Below are 14,403 nucleotides of genomic sequence, written 5' to 3' on the forward strand. Positions count from 1 at the left end.
ATTTCATGCCCATTTATTTATTTATTTGCTAAGTACATTTATTTGTACTTGTAAATAAAAATTTGCTTTATTTGAATTAAAATGTGTATTATTTTTAATTTAGAATATTTTTTTTACAATATAATTATACAAATATTATAATGATAATAATTTTTGAAATGTGCATATAAATATTTATATAAAAATGTTTTAATTTTATGTAATTTATGTATGTATGTAACACATTATTTTGCCATAGTGAATGGCTTACTGTATTATTCCTCACCTTGCGGAAGGTGGTTTTAGCCTCTTAGTGCATTAATATAGAATTAGTATAGATGTGTGGTCACAAGTGTGCATTTATCAGCATTTAACAATGACTTTGAATGTGGTTCATCCAATCAGAATTTAGATTATGTGTTTTATGGTAGTTACTGAACAAGTCCATTGAATTTACTAAAAACTACTATCACGCTCCCTATAGTGTGATGTATAATATGATTATATCTTGCAGTGCCAGAGTCTATAAAATCAATGAAAGTGCTCATCTGGCAATACTGACCACTGCAAAACCCAATAATGTCGTAGTCTATTCTGTTGAGGTGGTATTGATGCTTTATTGATTTCCCTGGTCAAGGTCACAGCATGAACTATCTCTTCTTCTGAGTACACTTCATTGATTGATTGTCTATTAGGAAAAGCGTTAAATTATCCCTTGCATTAATGTAGCTTTGAGACTAAAGACATTGCCAACCTGTGCATGACTTATTAAGGCCAAGATGAAATAGAGCTCTACCAATTCTGAAAGTGCTTTCTTGACACAGATCATAGGTGATTCATAGCACCACAGTCTCGAGCCACAGAAACTCCACCAATGACCTTATTCACTCAGATCAGCAAATTATCACTAAGATAAATTGGTGTCAGATAATGATATGCAATATTACCGTTTTATGATAAAGCACAATTATTCATCTAAAATATATTAAACTGTTAGAAACAACACCTCTTTTGATATACTGAGTCAGGATACAGAGACAAGGCATTTAATGTTGTTTATTACATATAAAATAAGATAGAAAAATACATTATAAACTTGTAACAATGGCTGTTAAAACAGACATGTCTTTTCATAGGCAATACTTAGGCAGGGAACTCACGTGTTTGGGGCTGAAAGACACCATGTCTTGACACATATCCACATGTATAACAAACAACATTCACATGATCAAAATTCATTCTTAAAATTAAAGGTGAAGTGTGTCATTTTTATTCACTGAAGTTCAAATACTTTCTGCTATCCCAGTTTAATGTTTCATAAATAAGATTTTTTTTGTAGCACTCTTAAAACACGCCTCTGTTAATTTGAGCATGTCAACTTTTTGTATGTTTGTTCGACTAATGACAGATGGGGGCTCTAGGTGGATTTGTATATATAGTATATACCTTTATTCAAAAAGTTTCTTTTGGATCTATTCTCTTAATAGTCCATTTTCTGTTCTCTTAAATGCCAAAAACATTGTTTTCAATGAATAGAACGTTCTCATTTCAAAATCCAAAGGATTCAAACACTTTGAATCTTGATACTGTTATGACACTGTAGAATCATAACAGAAAAATAAGGCGGGAAATGCAAACACAACAGGTAGACATGTTCGATGAGACTCCCCTCAAGACTTCAGAGGCCATTCTGTTTCATAGTAAAGAAAGAGTTTCGAGGGACACACACATTACAATGGTATAATGCAGCCCAGCTCAGGCAGTACACACAGCTTATCCTCTGTTAATAGTGAAACTAATGTACCTGTATTACCATAGTTATGTGTTACCAAATATCCATAGTTGGAAATTTGGACAGTTCTATATTTTCTCACATCGCTATTACAATGCACTGAACTTCAACAAAGTGCAAAATTCATCGGAATATTAATTCTTCCAATACTGTGAGCAATTCTGAAGGATGAGTCAAGGTTGAAGGCAATAAATCAGCATTGACTTCCCGAGTCTGTCAATAATTGTGTGGTACAGAAGGTCGTCAATTGGATCATCATGTAAAACTGGGATGAAGCTCTGACTCCTTGCAGCCGAAACAGGAAGGATGTTACAGTATAAGATGGTGGTAGAGTTGGTTACACTACCAGTCAAACATTTGGACACATCTAATTATGCTTTACTATAAGAATAACATTAATATTTTAACTTTTAGAATAACAGTTAAGTCACCATAGCTATTGAGTAACACAAAAGTAAGTATGGGAATAAAGTAACCAAAAAGTGTTAAGTAAAACTATATTTTAGCTTCTTTAAAGCACTCTTTGTCTAGATTCCACACTCTGGCCATTCTTTCAAACAACTTCATGAGGTGCATCCTGAGAAGCTTTTTAAACAGTATTGAAGGAGCTCCCATGTATTAATCCATCCATTTCAAAAAGGTATATATGGTCGCTTATTCAACTTTGGGCAATTTTCATTTTTTATTATAAAAATAAATAAATAAATAATGGTAAAAATAATAAAGACGATCAATTACGCTACAGATTACTGTGGGCTTAAAAGTCCATTTTTAAATATTTGATCATTTTAATTTGTTGCACTAATGTCATTTCTTCATGTCCCCAGAGCTGCACGTCAAACATCTTTGACAAAACTAAGCGCCAAATCATCGGATTTCATCCAATTAAGTGGTTAGTGACATTTTGTCACTTGTGGTAAATGTGTCATTGTAACACTGAAAGCGGAGGTTTTTTGTGTGCCTCTTGATTTATTGTCCACCCTGTAATGTCATGATACTGTAACCTTTAATTGAAGATATATGTTATGAAATGACATCTCACACACACTGGAGATGACATCAGCCATTCAGCAAAATCATTTTGAGTTATTTTAAGTGTATAACTCTTTATCTTTTATTTTGTGATGTTATTCATATGTGGTCAAGCATAACATGTCCATCTCGTTATGGGAAGATATATAAAATTTCAAAATATTAATGTTTACAGAAATAAAATCATCAATAAAGTTTACATGTATGTTTGCAAGATATCATTCACAGACCATGTAGTGTCTAATTTATCCATTAAATGTCCAACCCGTTATCGTCCACCCTGTCATTTTCCACCCTGACCCTGCCCATTTAACTGGATACACATCAGAATTTTCAAAGTCATTTAGCTTGACTGGTACTGTATGTTATAAAATCTTTAACATATTTCTTTAATAATGAAACATAAAGATACTTATACAAATGTGTGTTAAATGTTTCAAAAGTTTCAAGGCAAAAATGTCACTGAACTGTAGGAATGACCCAAAGGGAAATATCAGTTGTTAGCAGAATATTTTTAATTGGGCATTATTTCCAATCATGTAATCTGTCATTTCATTCTGTAATATTGCCAAATTATCCAAAAAAGTGTGAAAATATTATTCAACTGTGTATATTTAGGATAGATCAAATGTTAGCTATGAAATTAGCCGTAGCAAGACGAAGGAGTTGGCTATTTTACAACCTAGTTTCACAGAATGAACATAACATTTTTGCAAACTGATTTTCACATTCCGCATTCTACGTTTGCTGCAGTTTCCTGGTTAAATTAAAACTATAGGAGTGACAACAACTGTGCGTTTTATTCACTTTCACACAAATCACAACTACAACAGTTAATTATGACACACTATTACTCACACACTGCTATGTTATTTTACTGAAACATTTTTACTCTAACTCATTTGAAAAATGACACATTTTAACGCTTGTATTATACACTCACCTACAATTACATACTTATTCAAACGTGATTAGCTTGCGAGGTAGCTCACCTGATAGTTGAGTGTTGTTCTTTGGACTCGGAAGACGGAAGCTGGAGCTGACGTGGTTGCTTCAGAAAATGGTTTTTCATGTCACATTTGCTTTTAGGACACTATTGGTTAGGTTAGGTTAGTTTTAGGTCAGGGAGGTAGATTTTACTCATTAAAACCTCCATCTAATTTTCACCTTAAAAACCTTGTCTGATTACGACACCATTTCATTCGCTTCTGGCGCCCCCTGCTGGACATTTCACTAGGAAACTGCAGCCAAACGTGTAACAAAGCACCTTATCTAGTTTTGCAAAAATTTTGGCACGGCCACACAATTTTCATGAGATCAGGCTGCCATTTTATATCAAAAACACCAAAAAGGTCATTTCCATTATCATCATTTCCACCACAGAATTATATTTAACTCAATGTAGAATTTGAGATGTGCTGGAATTGACACTGTGGTGGAAATGTTCATGACTTTCACAAAAAATGACAAAAATGACATAAATCTCCTGTGATGCATGTACATTGTTTGTAAACGAATAAAAAACTAGTTAGAGTGTGACATTTTTTTAACGATGTTGAATTCATGCACAGGTACAATATACAGTATATTTGTCTACAAAACCAATTTCAAGCATTTAAGTGTACGTCTTCAGTTAAGAGATCACAAGAAACAAATTCAGTCAAATGAGTCTAAAATTTAGACTGGTAGTGTTTTTCAAAGGAAAGCTGTGTGTCCTGTTCTGGTCTGCTCATTCACCAATAAAGATGACATTCAAAATAAACAGGAACCATGAGAAACCATGATAAGGCACTTTTATATTTCCCTATCAACCCCTTCCATACAACGAGAGGGATGTTTTGGTCATCCATGTCTACATCCAGTTAAAGAAAACTGGATTGTTTTCACTTCATAAAGGGATCAATATTACTTTTTTTTTGTTCACGTCACAATATTTGTCACTATAAAATCTCGAGATGTAAAAATATATGTTCTCTGGAGAATAATAAAAGTTTCTGTACATGTGTTTTCTTTTTTCCATTCTTTGAACATTTTATCTACAAATTACATACATTTGTACAGCAGATAGGCAAGCATGGCTTATACATCCTCAAAGACGCTCATTCACTAAAAAGTGTCAGATTGTTCTGGAAGGGAAATGCTTTCGTATGAATTCTGAAAATACACTTCTTCTTACACATTGGATTGAGACAGCAATGACTCATGTTGCCACACTGGAATCACTTCTATAATCGGTCAGGATATAGAACTGCAGACATATTTGCCGGTTCACAGGGTTGCCATGATGCGATACAGAGGTGCATGCACCATCCACACCATCATGCATTACATTCAGAGACAGATTCATTACCGTAACAGGAGGATCACTTCAGTGGGTTTGGAGTGCGATGGAGGGCTGTTGACGTCCGTGTTCCTCCACTTTAAGAAGGGCCTGTGTTGTCTATGATGTAGCTTTTATGCAGTGAACTAGAAGTTGTTGAAGGTCTAGCTTTGATTTCGAGGGTGCGGGGCGAATCATTATTGCTTATTGCTTAAAAAGAGTGCAGATCTACAGTGGCAGGACCGTCCGCCCCCTCTGAGAAGTTAGTGGCGGCCATCTGCCGCATGTGTCCCACACGTGAGGTTTAGGGAAGCTGTATATCCACTGCCTTTGACAAGAGAAGGCTCTGAGATACTCTTTTTTTTTCTGTCATTCATTCATGTTTAGGGCAGAGGTGTGATCTGCAGGCAGGTAATGAGCAGGGTGTCATTGGGTGAAGAGGTCAGAAGGTCAGGGGTTAGTTGCCAGTGGTGGCTGGGTGGGTTAGAGAGACAAACGAACAGAAAAGGGAAACAAGGACAGGAGGGAAACAAAAGAGGGAGGAAAGGAAAACAAGATAGAGAGGATATTAGTTTCAGCTAGAGAAAGCATGATGACAATATGACAAGTATTTATAAACTGTTCACAATTAGGCTCTAGATTCAGTCAAGTCTCCACAAGCACCCATCTCGCATAATACCGTTTCGGTGATGTTTTGCTAGACGCGAAAGTTGAAAATCGGCTGATCTTGGGAGTAAGGGCAAAATAAATTCTTTACACAAGTTAGGACAACACACTGCAAATGCGTGGTTGAGCATACTTTGGTGCGCTCTTGCGTTGCTGTGGGCGAGAGAGTTACCTTAAGATGTTTACACTACTAAATGGGATATGTTGTATTTAAGGTAGCAAGCTATAAACATATGGACTTTAAAGCTGAAGTGTATAATTTTTTTTGATGTTGAAATACACCTATTTTTTTTTTATCCCAACTTAAAATGCAGAGACAACTATAAATAAGTCATTTGTAGGTTGATTTCCCTAAAACGGGCATATACTGTGGCTCTGTGGTGCTATCAAACATTGTTCTGTTTGTATGAGTATCCCAACCAGTAAGACACGGCAACATTGGCTTATCCGATTGCATTTGGGGCAAACTATCTCTTTGTACTGCCAATGAAGTGGGGAAAACTGTTTGAAACAGGCATTATTTTTGCAGTTTCATTTAAAATTACACACTTCAGCTTTAGGTAACTTGCTCAGCAACTGCGACTAAAAACTGTTCAAGAAAAAATTTAATAAAATAATGAATGAATTTGTTTTGCAGAACATAACCAAAAACGAAAACAAATTCCATTTTATTTGTTCTGGAATGAAAACGTTATTTTCAAAAGCTAAGAAAAGCTACCATTTCTTCTTAGGATGAAGCAAAATGAAAAATATTTTGTTTTTAGTCCCTGCTCAGCAGGACTCTCTTCAAACATGTTCCACCATAACAGTAGTTCACCTGACAAAGGAAACTGGCAGTAGAAGAAAAGTTTACGCTAATGTCCACTACAGCGCCCCTTGTGGCAACGCTTTGAACGCATACTTGAATTGCATTATGAATTGCGGACTGACACATTTCGGAACGCAACAAAGTTAAGCTTGTGTTGCTAGAAGTGTTGGCGTCTGACATAGAGTATTTTCCAGGCCTAAAACTCGCTGTGGGTCGGCTGAATGCAATTCAGTAAAATCATGAGATCAAGGCATGATTTTTCACAAAGCATTAAGGAAAGCCTATCCTGACAGGTCACATGTTAAGAAGGAAGAAAGCAAAAGAGAAAACACTCTGAAAATACAAAGGAATCCAACTGTGGAAAATGTGTCCAGTGGTTAGTTGCAGCGAATGGACAGACTGAAGGTGCGGTCACACTACACTTTAAGTGTGCAATGTAACTTTTATTAACTTTAACGCCAATTAAAGTTCCAAGAGGTCCAGTCACTAAATTTTCCAAGGAAAGGTCTGAACAATCAAATGTGCCAAAATTATTTGTTTCAGGAGTCAGTATAATGTATGGCTGCGAAATAAGTAATGTGCAGTTCAGAAAATTAATTGTACATTTTCAAGTTGGCATCCATAATACTTTGTAAAGGTAAGAAATTATGAATCCTAAATAGTCTCTCCAAGACAGCTGATTTGTCCAGTACAGAATTGCAAATAATTCAATTCACTGATTTTGGGTTTAAATAAGCGAAACTGCTAATAGGTGAACTTTGCTCTATAGGGCTTAAGCTTTTAAAAAATGTTATTCTTATATTTTCACTTTAAAAAATTTCAAGTCAGAATTCATTACATTTGAACTTTGATACTTAGATAAAGATGCTTGTTCTGCCATGTATGCGTATGAATTGAAGTGAATGGAACACAAAGTGTAGCGTGACCACACCATGCTTCAAGCTGGTAGCAATGATGAAGATGGAAGATTACTGTTTTGTTAAAAATTGAGGCATTTAGTCCACATCGAGAGGTGAAATAATTTAGGGCCAAAAATACTGCTGGTCGTTTTTTAATCCGTACATTTTTTTATTGCCTTTTCAAATTCTTTTTTTCTATTTACAACAACATAAAAATCTTGGCCTTAATTATACAAAGTGACACTACAAGGTATTTTCTAGCATAGAACAGCCATAGAAATTCAAGCTGTGGGAATTGTAGCCATTGCCCTCAGCATTGCAGACTACTGACAAATAACAGGACACATAATATAAAATGCTTTGCATAAAAACATTGAAAAAGTCCTGTCATCCATATATAAAGGCCTAACATATATCCAAAAATATAGGAAATTCTCTAATGTGGTGCTATAAAGCTGCTATGATGCATATTTTTCTTTCCTACAAATAGCCCTCTAATACTATTGCTATCTCTTCCAAAATACAAGTAATATTTGACATTTCATATACATTCTTGCTTTATATATTTTTTGATATACATTTTTATATATATTTCAAAAGCCACAAGTAAATACTATTTTCTGTTCAACAACAAAATAATAAAAGAAGCTTAGAGTAAAACATAAAAATGTATCAAGTGGACTTTTTCTTAAATGCATTTATACTCAGCCACTCAGCAGTGGTGAAGCATAAGACTACAGGAACTTGATAGATTCATTCCAGTTTCATGGTCTGAGGTTTGATGGAGGTTTCACTTTTTCAACATGTCTACTCTCACGAGCAGAGCAGAGGAGATGATTTTTCTGATGGATTATTCAGTGCAAAATAAAAGACTTGTGTCACATATAATCTCTGTTTGAAATCAGGCAAATATCGACAGATGGAAATAATAATTACAATAATAATAAAATAAGTAAACAGATTAAATAAAAAAAGTGATCCATCTGGTCCAGTACAAATGCACAGATAGGAGTTCTGGAAGCTCTGTGCAAATGGATTTTCACAATTTTCTACAAAGCAGTAGTTGTATTACATAAAACATGTATATAGCACAAAAAGGATATATATATAAAAAAAAAACAAAAAAAACAACAACATTGAAAGAGGAAGCCAATAATCTAAGTATCTGATCTGCTTGATATCCGTAGTCTTTTGCCAGCTTAAGTGAACCAAATTTAAGATGGCACCAAACAGAACCCACACACACACACACACACACACACACACATATGTTGGTGCAGCTATCATAATGAGGACTCTCCATAGACATAATGCATTTTTACATTTTCAATAAATCATTGTTTAGTATTTTGAGAAATGTCCTCATACACCACATTTATAGCATAATACCCTTGTAATTACCAGTTTGTAACCTAAAAAAAAAGTCCTCGTAAACCACCCAAACCTGCCCACACACACACACACACACACACACTTACAAAACTTTAACCTGCGCCAACTGAATTTAAATGCAACTAGATGTATGTGAACAGAGAAATTTAAGTGTCTGTAAGTACTTGTTTCATAGTGATGAATATTGCAGGTTGAGTAACATGAACATTTTGTTTGTCAGATCATTACTCACACCATTATCTTACATTTACTATTTTAAACATTTATGCAAACCATGTAATCATAATGGTGTACGTTTAGTTGTTATTATGATGTAGATTTTTTATAATCTACAAATATAAAAATATTGGCATTTTCTCAACATACTTTTTTTAATTGTCAAATTTCTAACTCATTTATAAAGGTTATTGGGCAGCAAAAGAATAGTGTTTAAGACGTAAGTTAGCTTAGGTTTTAGGCTTTGATGTAAAAAACAATAATAGTAATAGAAATAAATCACAATTATGATCCATGCAAAGAGATGAATAAAAAAAGACTAAATCAGAATTAGGACTGTAAATATTACAATGACCTCATCGATGTCGGATAGATAGAATGGTGAACTTTCTATTAATTTAAGTCCAGTATAAAGTTTACAAAACCCCAAAATAGATAGCATGCCTAAAAGCTGAAATGACCTACAAATCAAACTTTTAATGGAGTCGGTATGTTAGAGGCTGGAGCTGAAATATTTGCTTTTAAGTTTAAAGGGAATATATATATATATAAAATCAATACAGTGCTGCCTTGCAAACACTAACTACAAATGGTGAGTTTTGTGAAAAGAGTATGATGGGAACTCGAATTAAGCCCATGTTTGCATAAATAGTTCCATTATTTGTCATTAACATCATGCGGAAGTCATAAAGTCATCAAAATAATGAAATGATGTCAACCAATCCACCCGCGCAGAAAAGATCATGTGTGTGTGTGTGTACGTGTGTGTGTGTGCACAGAAAACGAAGATTTTAAAATAAACACACTCTACACACCTTAAATGGCACAGAAGGCTGAGTCACATGCTCATACTGCACACATTGCACAACAGATCAGAACCAACAGTGAGTTGCTACTGGTAATGAATAGAAGCACATGGACTAAACTAACCTCTGTCTGCGGTCACTACCCTTTGGTAAGGATGGACGCGCATTTCGTGTCTTCGAACCTTAGTTGCCACTGCACCTGCTTGGATTGCAATAACATCACCAGAAAACACAGATCATCAGATCAATCAAACCTCACAGTTTCTATCAGATGAATCAGACAGGTTTCGCATAATTGATCGGTATGACCAAATATGTTTGACAAGCGCAATTCTTTCAAATTATACAAGTTAAGGCACAAATAATACTTTTTCCCCCATATGCAAATCTATCAAGTACAAAATTCACATGGTTTCATTTATCCTCAGTGGATCTGTGGGTTTTTACGTAGCTTGGATACAGTATGACATACATTAGTGATGAGCACACAGGAGTACACACCCTCACTAGGGAGCTTTACTAGTCACGTAATCTTGCTCAGGAGCGAGTGAAGAAAGTCTTTAAATATAATACTGTTAAACTCACTCTCTAAGCTTGGGCACAGAGAGGAAACATTTAGGCACATTTGCTGTAGTACTACATAAAATGGAGAATAGAAATGTACGGCATGAATTAAGTGATTAGTAAAGCAGGACAATGTTTGATTTATATTTTTCTTTCTATTCCACCCTAAAACCTAGCAGTCAGCAGCACATTCCAGGGGAAATGCATGAGTATGGTGGCATACAGTATGTATGGCATTACAAGTACAGCCTCTTTGGGCTCTGGGAATAGCCAGTGTAAACGAACAGGAGTGTGTGTGGCTGACTGCTAGGCCCAGATTCATGCTTCTCAACCAAGAATATTCTAAACCAACAAGGAAGCTGTGAAATGAAAGCTCGTGCGTGTTAACACTCAGATGGGATGAGGGGCGCAGTGAGGCTCCGCATTTAGCCTTTCGTGGGGAAAGCCACACCTAAAGGACAAAGGAAGGGAATGGGACATTAGTGCTGGGACTGGCAGTTCTCGCAGAAGCAACACATACCAAAATCAGACGTTTCGCCAAAACACGATCTAGGACAGTCCATGAGACAATATGGCACTCAAAGGGTGAATCTCACAGAAACATGTCCGGGTCATATTTTACCACAAAACTGAATGGAAAAAAAGGCAAAAATTATCGTTTTTGCAAAGAGAAAATTAAGGCTATTTTTGCAACCATTTAGATTTTTTTTTCTTATTACTGGACACTGTGAAACATGTCTACACACTAAAATTGACAACTTGCAACAAGTTTAATTGCTGCAATAAAATGTAAGTAAAATGAAAGTGGAGCCCAAGTTACAACATGCAGTGTTAAATTCATTACGCTTTTTCAACCACTTAGAATTTAATTTCTGATGATGAAAATCTATTTGAAATAGTTAAATGGAAAGGAACAAATATGTTGTTATGATTTCATTTAGTTTATTTTAAACACCATGCCAGCTTCTATGGCTATTTTCATGACAAAATCCGGTTTAAAATGTAAAGATAGGTAAAACAACTAAAACCCTATATTAGATTATAAGTTAATAATAAAAATAATTTTATTTTTTTTATTGTTTATTTTATGTATTTAATAAAGTCAGTTCGAATAAGTTTTAGAGTTTTTATTATTTTATAAAACAATACTTATTCTGGACTTACTTTGTTAAAAACAGTTTCAAGGGTGTCTGCAGAATAAAACAAATTTTGTTGTTATAATGAAAAAAAACAATTTAAACAGTGTAATGCGACCACGTTTTACTTTTGATTTTTTTCATCATTCTCAATTATGATTCTCTTAGATTCCCATTCCTGTTATGAAAAAAATAAAAAATACTGTTAAAATAAAGACATAATGTAACTTTTTTAAATTACTATTATTTAAAGATGTGTATTTAAATGATGTACATGGCAGATCAAATAATATATCACTATACTTTTTTTTAATTACAGTAAAGAGAATTTTGGGGGTAAATATGTTTATCTGTCATAAAATTATGTTACAATGCAAAAATGCAATTCATTTTATTTACCTTACAATTTTTCTTTCAATTTTGAGGGTAAAATATGAACATGATCAAAACATCTTCTTAACAGACTTTCTGAGGTTCACTCCTAAAAAGAAAGGTTTTTTTAAGCCGACAGTCTATTCACTGTGTGACTGTAAATGTGACTATATCCCTTTAGACTTTACAGCCATAATGCACCATCATGTCATTGTCCTAAAATTGCTCGGTGAAGAGCCTGGCTTTCAATATATAACCCCTTCTCCAATAGTCCCCTCTCAAAATGTAAGTAGCCACCATTTGACCCCCACTGTCCCCTCACCATCCTCATGTTGCCCCTCCTAATGCCCCTCACCCTGATGCGGCCTGCTCAGACTGAGGGATGGGGGTCATTCAGAAAGGCTTGTGCAGCAGTTTTGGGGCTCAGTGCTTTGTCTCCCTCATCAATATACACACAACAAACTAAAACAACACATTGATAAAAAACAAAAGTACAAAAACCAAAAAGGAAATAAAACATGATTTGAGGGGGGTATGGGGGGGGGGGTACAGAGTAAAAGAGGCTGGGGAGTCCAGCCAGTCCGATATGAGAGAGATGGGAACATGGGAAAGGGCGTGTCTGTGATGTGAGGGAGGGGCTTGTTGGAGGGGGTGGGGAAAGAGGAGGGGACACTTTAAAACGGAGGCCGACAGGTTGGCTCTCCACGCTGCACTGTGATGGGAATGTGACAGGTCTGAAAGCCCAGGTAGATGGGCAGCTCTTCGGCCTTTGAGGACGCTGTATAGGTCACACAAGAGAGAAGACAGGGTGAAAAACTCCCCTCAACTTTCCCATACCACAAAAAAACCCTTTCTTCTCCAATGGGGTTTTCACACGTACAGCGATTTTATCGTTGATGGATGAAGAGTGGCTGCATTGTTGGTCGTAATGGGCTTCCTACTACTGTATGTCTAAATGTTATTGGTGGGCTGCACAACCGACCATAGCTTTTGAAAAAGCAATGATTTTGTTCTAATCTGACAAGGAATCAATTTTACTGCTGACAGAAATGAACATTCTGGAGGGGAAATTGTTGGAATATCAATTTCAGCAATGCATATTGCTGCATATAATGAACGAAATGAATGATTATCAGCGCATGAATCAAACGCACTCAGAATAAGGACAACTGACCCTTCACTAAGCTCCGCCCCCCTTGGTTACCGTTACTCGCTCTGACAAGCTCCGCAGAACTCCCCATTGGAATGAATGGGAGATTGCCGTGAACAATGCGGTTTTTGGCAAAATATTCTCATAAACGAAATGGATAATATTTTTACGTGGACTGGTATAAAGAGTGACATTGTAAGGCATATTTATCTTAAGTTTTTTGTAAAAGAAATGGTTAAATTACACAGTAATTTGTTTAAAAACTGTGGCGACTGTGAATCAGAATCAAGGCAAACAATTAGTCACTTGAAAAGAGAAAAACTTCATTTAATAGCAATTACACTTCTAATAACATTAGCCGTAAGTGAACTAAGCTGTTTATAACATCTCATGACACACTCATTTTGATGCTGTGAACCGTTTATTCACTATCACTTTTATTATGCCTTAAATCAATACATGAATAAAATAACGTTCAGTTATTAATTTTAAATTACCTTAGAGCAAATGTAGGTGTCGTTGCAGATGTTATATGTTCATTTGGGAATCCATAACATGCTCTTCTTCAGATTTATTTAAAGATTATTTTAAAAAAGAAAGAAAAACACTGTGTGTATAACTCGTGTCACTATTACAAATTTCTGCGGCACTAGCAGCAAACTGCTTCCCCGAACACGCCCCCCATCTGCCATTGGTCAGTAAAAACAGATGTCTCGCCCCAAACTAATGCCATTGGTTGGCAACAACGTGTTTTAATTTTTTTTGGATTATTTTAATAAAATCGCACTTAAAAGTACTCAAACACACATTACTTCCATAGGCTCTCATTGGAAAATAGCAAACACGTGTCAGAGTAATGGCGGCAGGGCAACAGTTGCTAAGACAGGATTGGTAGGAAGCGCTTTTAAGGTGGGGCTTAGCGAATTGTGAATTCTTGACATGGTTTTCCATCCATAATTTATTTTTGTTATATCCCTATGTACAGTATGTAGACTGTCTGAGAAAATTCATATATAACAGTGAACACGCTTACACTAATTTCTGCGGCACTAGCAGCAAACTGCTTCCCCGAACACGCCCCCCATCTGCCATTGGTCAATAAAAACAGATGTCTCGCCCCAAACTAATGCCATTGGTTGAGCCAGCGGGGCTGTGTACAGCTGGCTTGGATGCTCAAACAAACAGAGCAATGATTTGATGGCGCCACAGAACCACAGTCAGTGGTTTATTAGAACTTTAAAAGTTTGATTTCAGTTGGTGTAAAACAATAA

General features: G+C 35.6%; 1 protein-coding gene across 5 annotated transcripts in view; it reads right to left on the bottom strand.

The window, feature by feature from the left end:
- Window positions 1-1,017: 1,017 nt before the first annotated feature.
- The window catches only part of LOC127413709 (protein quaking-like), a 146,606-nt gene continuing 133,220 nt past the window's right edge, over window positions 1,018-14,403 (bottom strand). The window contains exons 7-8 of one of the 5 annotated variants that reach the window (XR_007892681.1): window positions 10,035-10,925; window positions 1,018-5,597 (exon numbers count right to left, since the gene is read on the bottom strand). Coding sequence is in view for 3 of the 5 variants with exons in the window: in XM_051651066.1 (XP_051507026.1) it covers window positions 12,657-12,760 (104 nt within the window). In the remaining 2 variants the exon portion in view is untranslated. Of the gene's footprint in view, window positions 5,598-7,641; window positions 10,926-11,638; window positions 12,761-14,403 lie in introns of those variants that run through there. The other 4 variants (XR_007892680.1, XM_051651068.1, XM_051651067.1 and 1 more) reach the window with 4 other exon arrangements.

The sequence above is a fragment of the Myxocyprinus asiaticus genome, chromosome 23 (genome assembly GCF_019703515.2).
Source record: "Myxocyprinus asiaticus isolate MX2 ecotype Aquarium Trade chromosome 23, UBuf_Myxa_2, whole genome shotgun sequence".
Lineage (NCBI taxonomy): Eukaryota > Metazoa > Chordata > Actinopteri > Cypriniformes > Catostomidae > Myxocyprinus > Myxocyprinus asiaticus.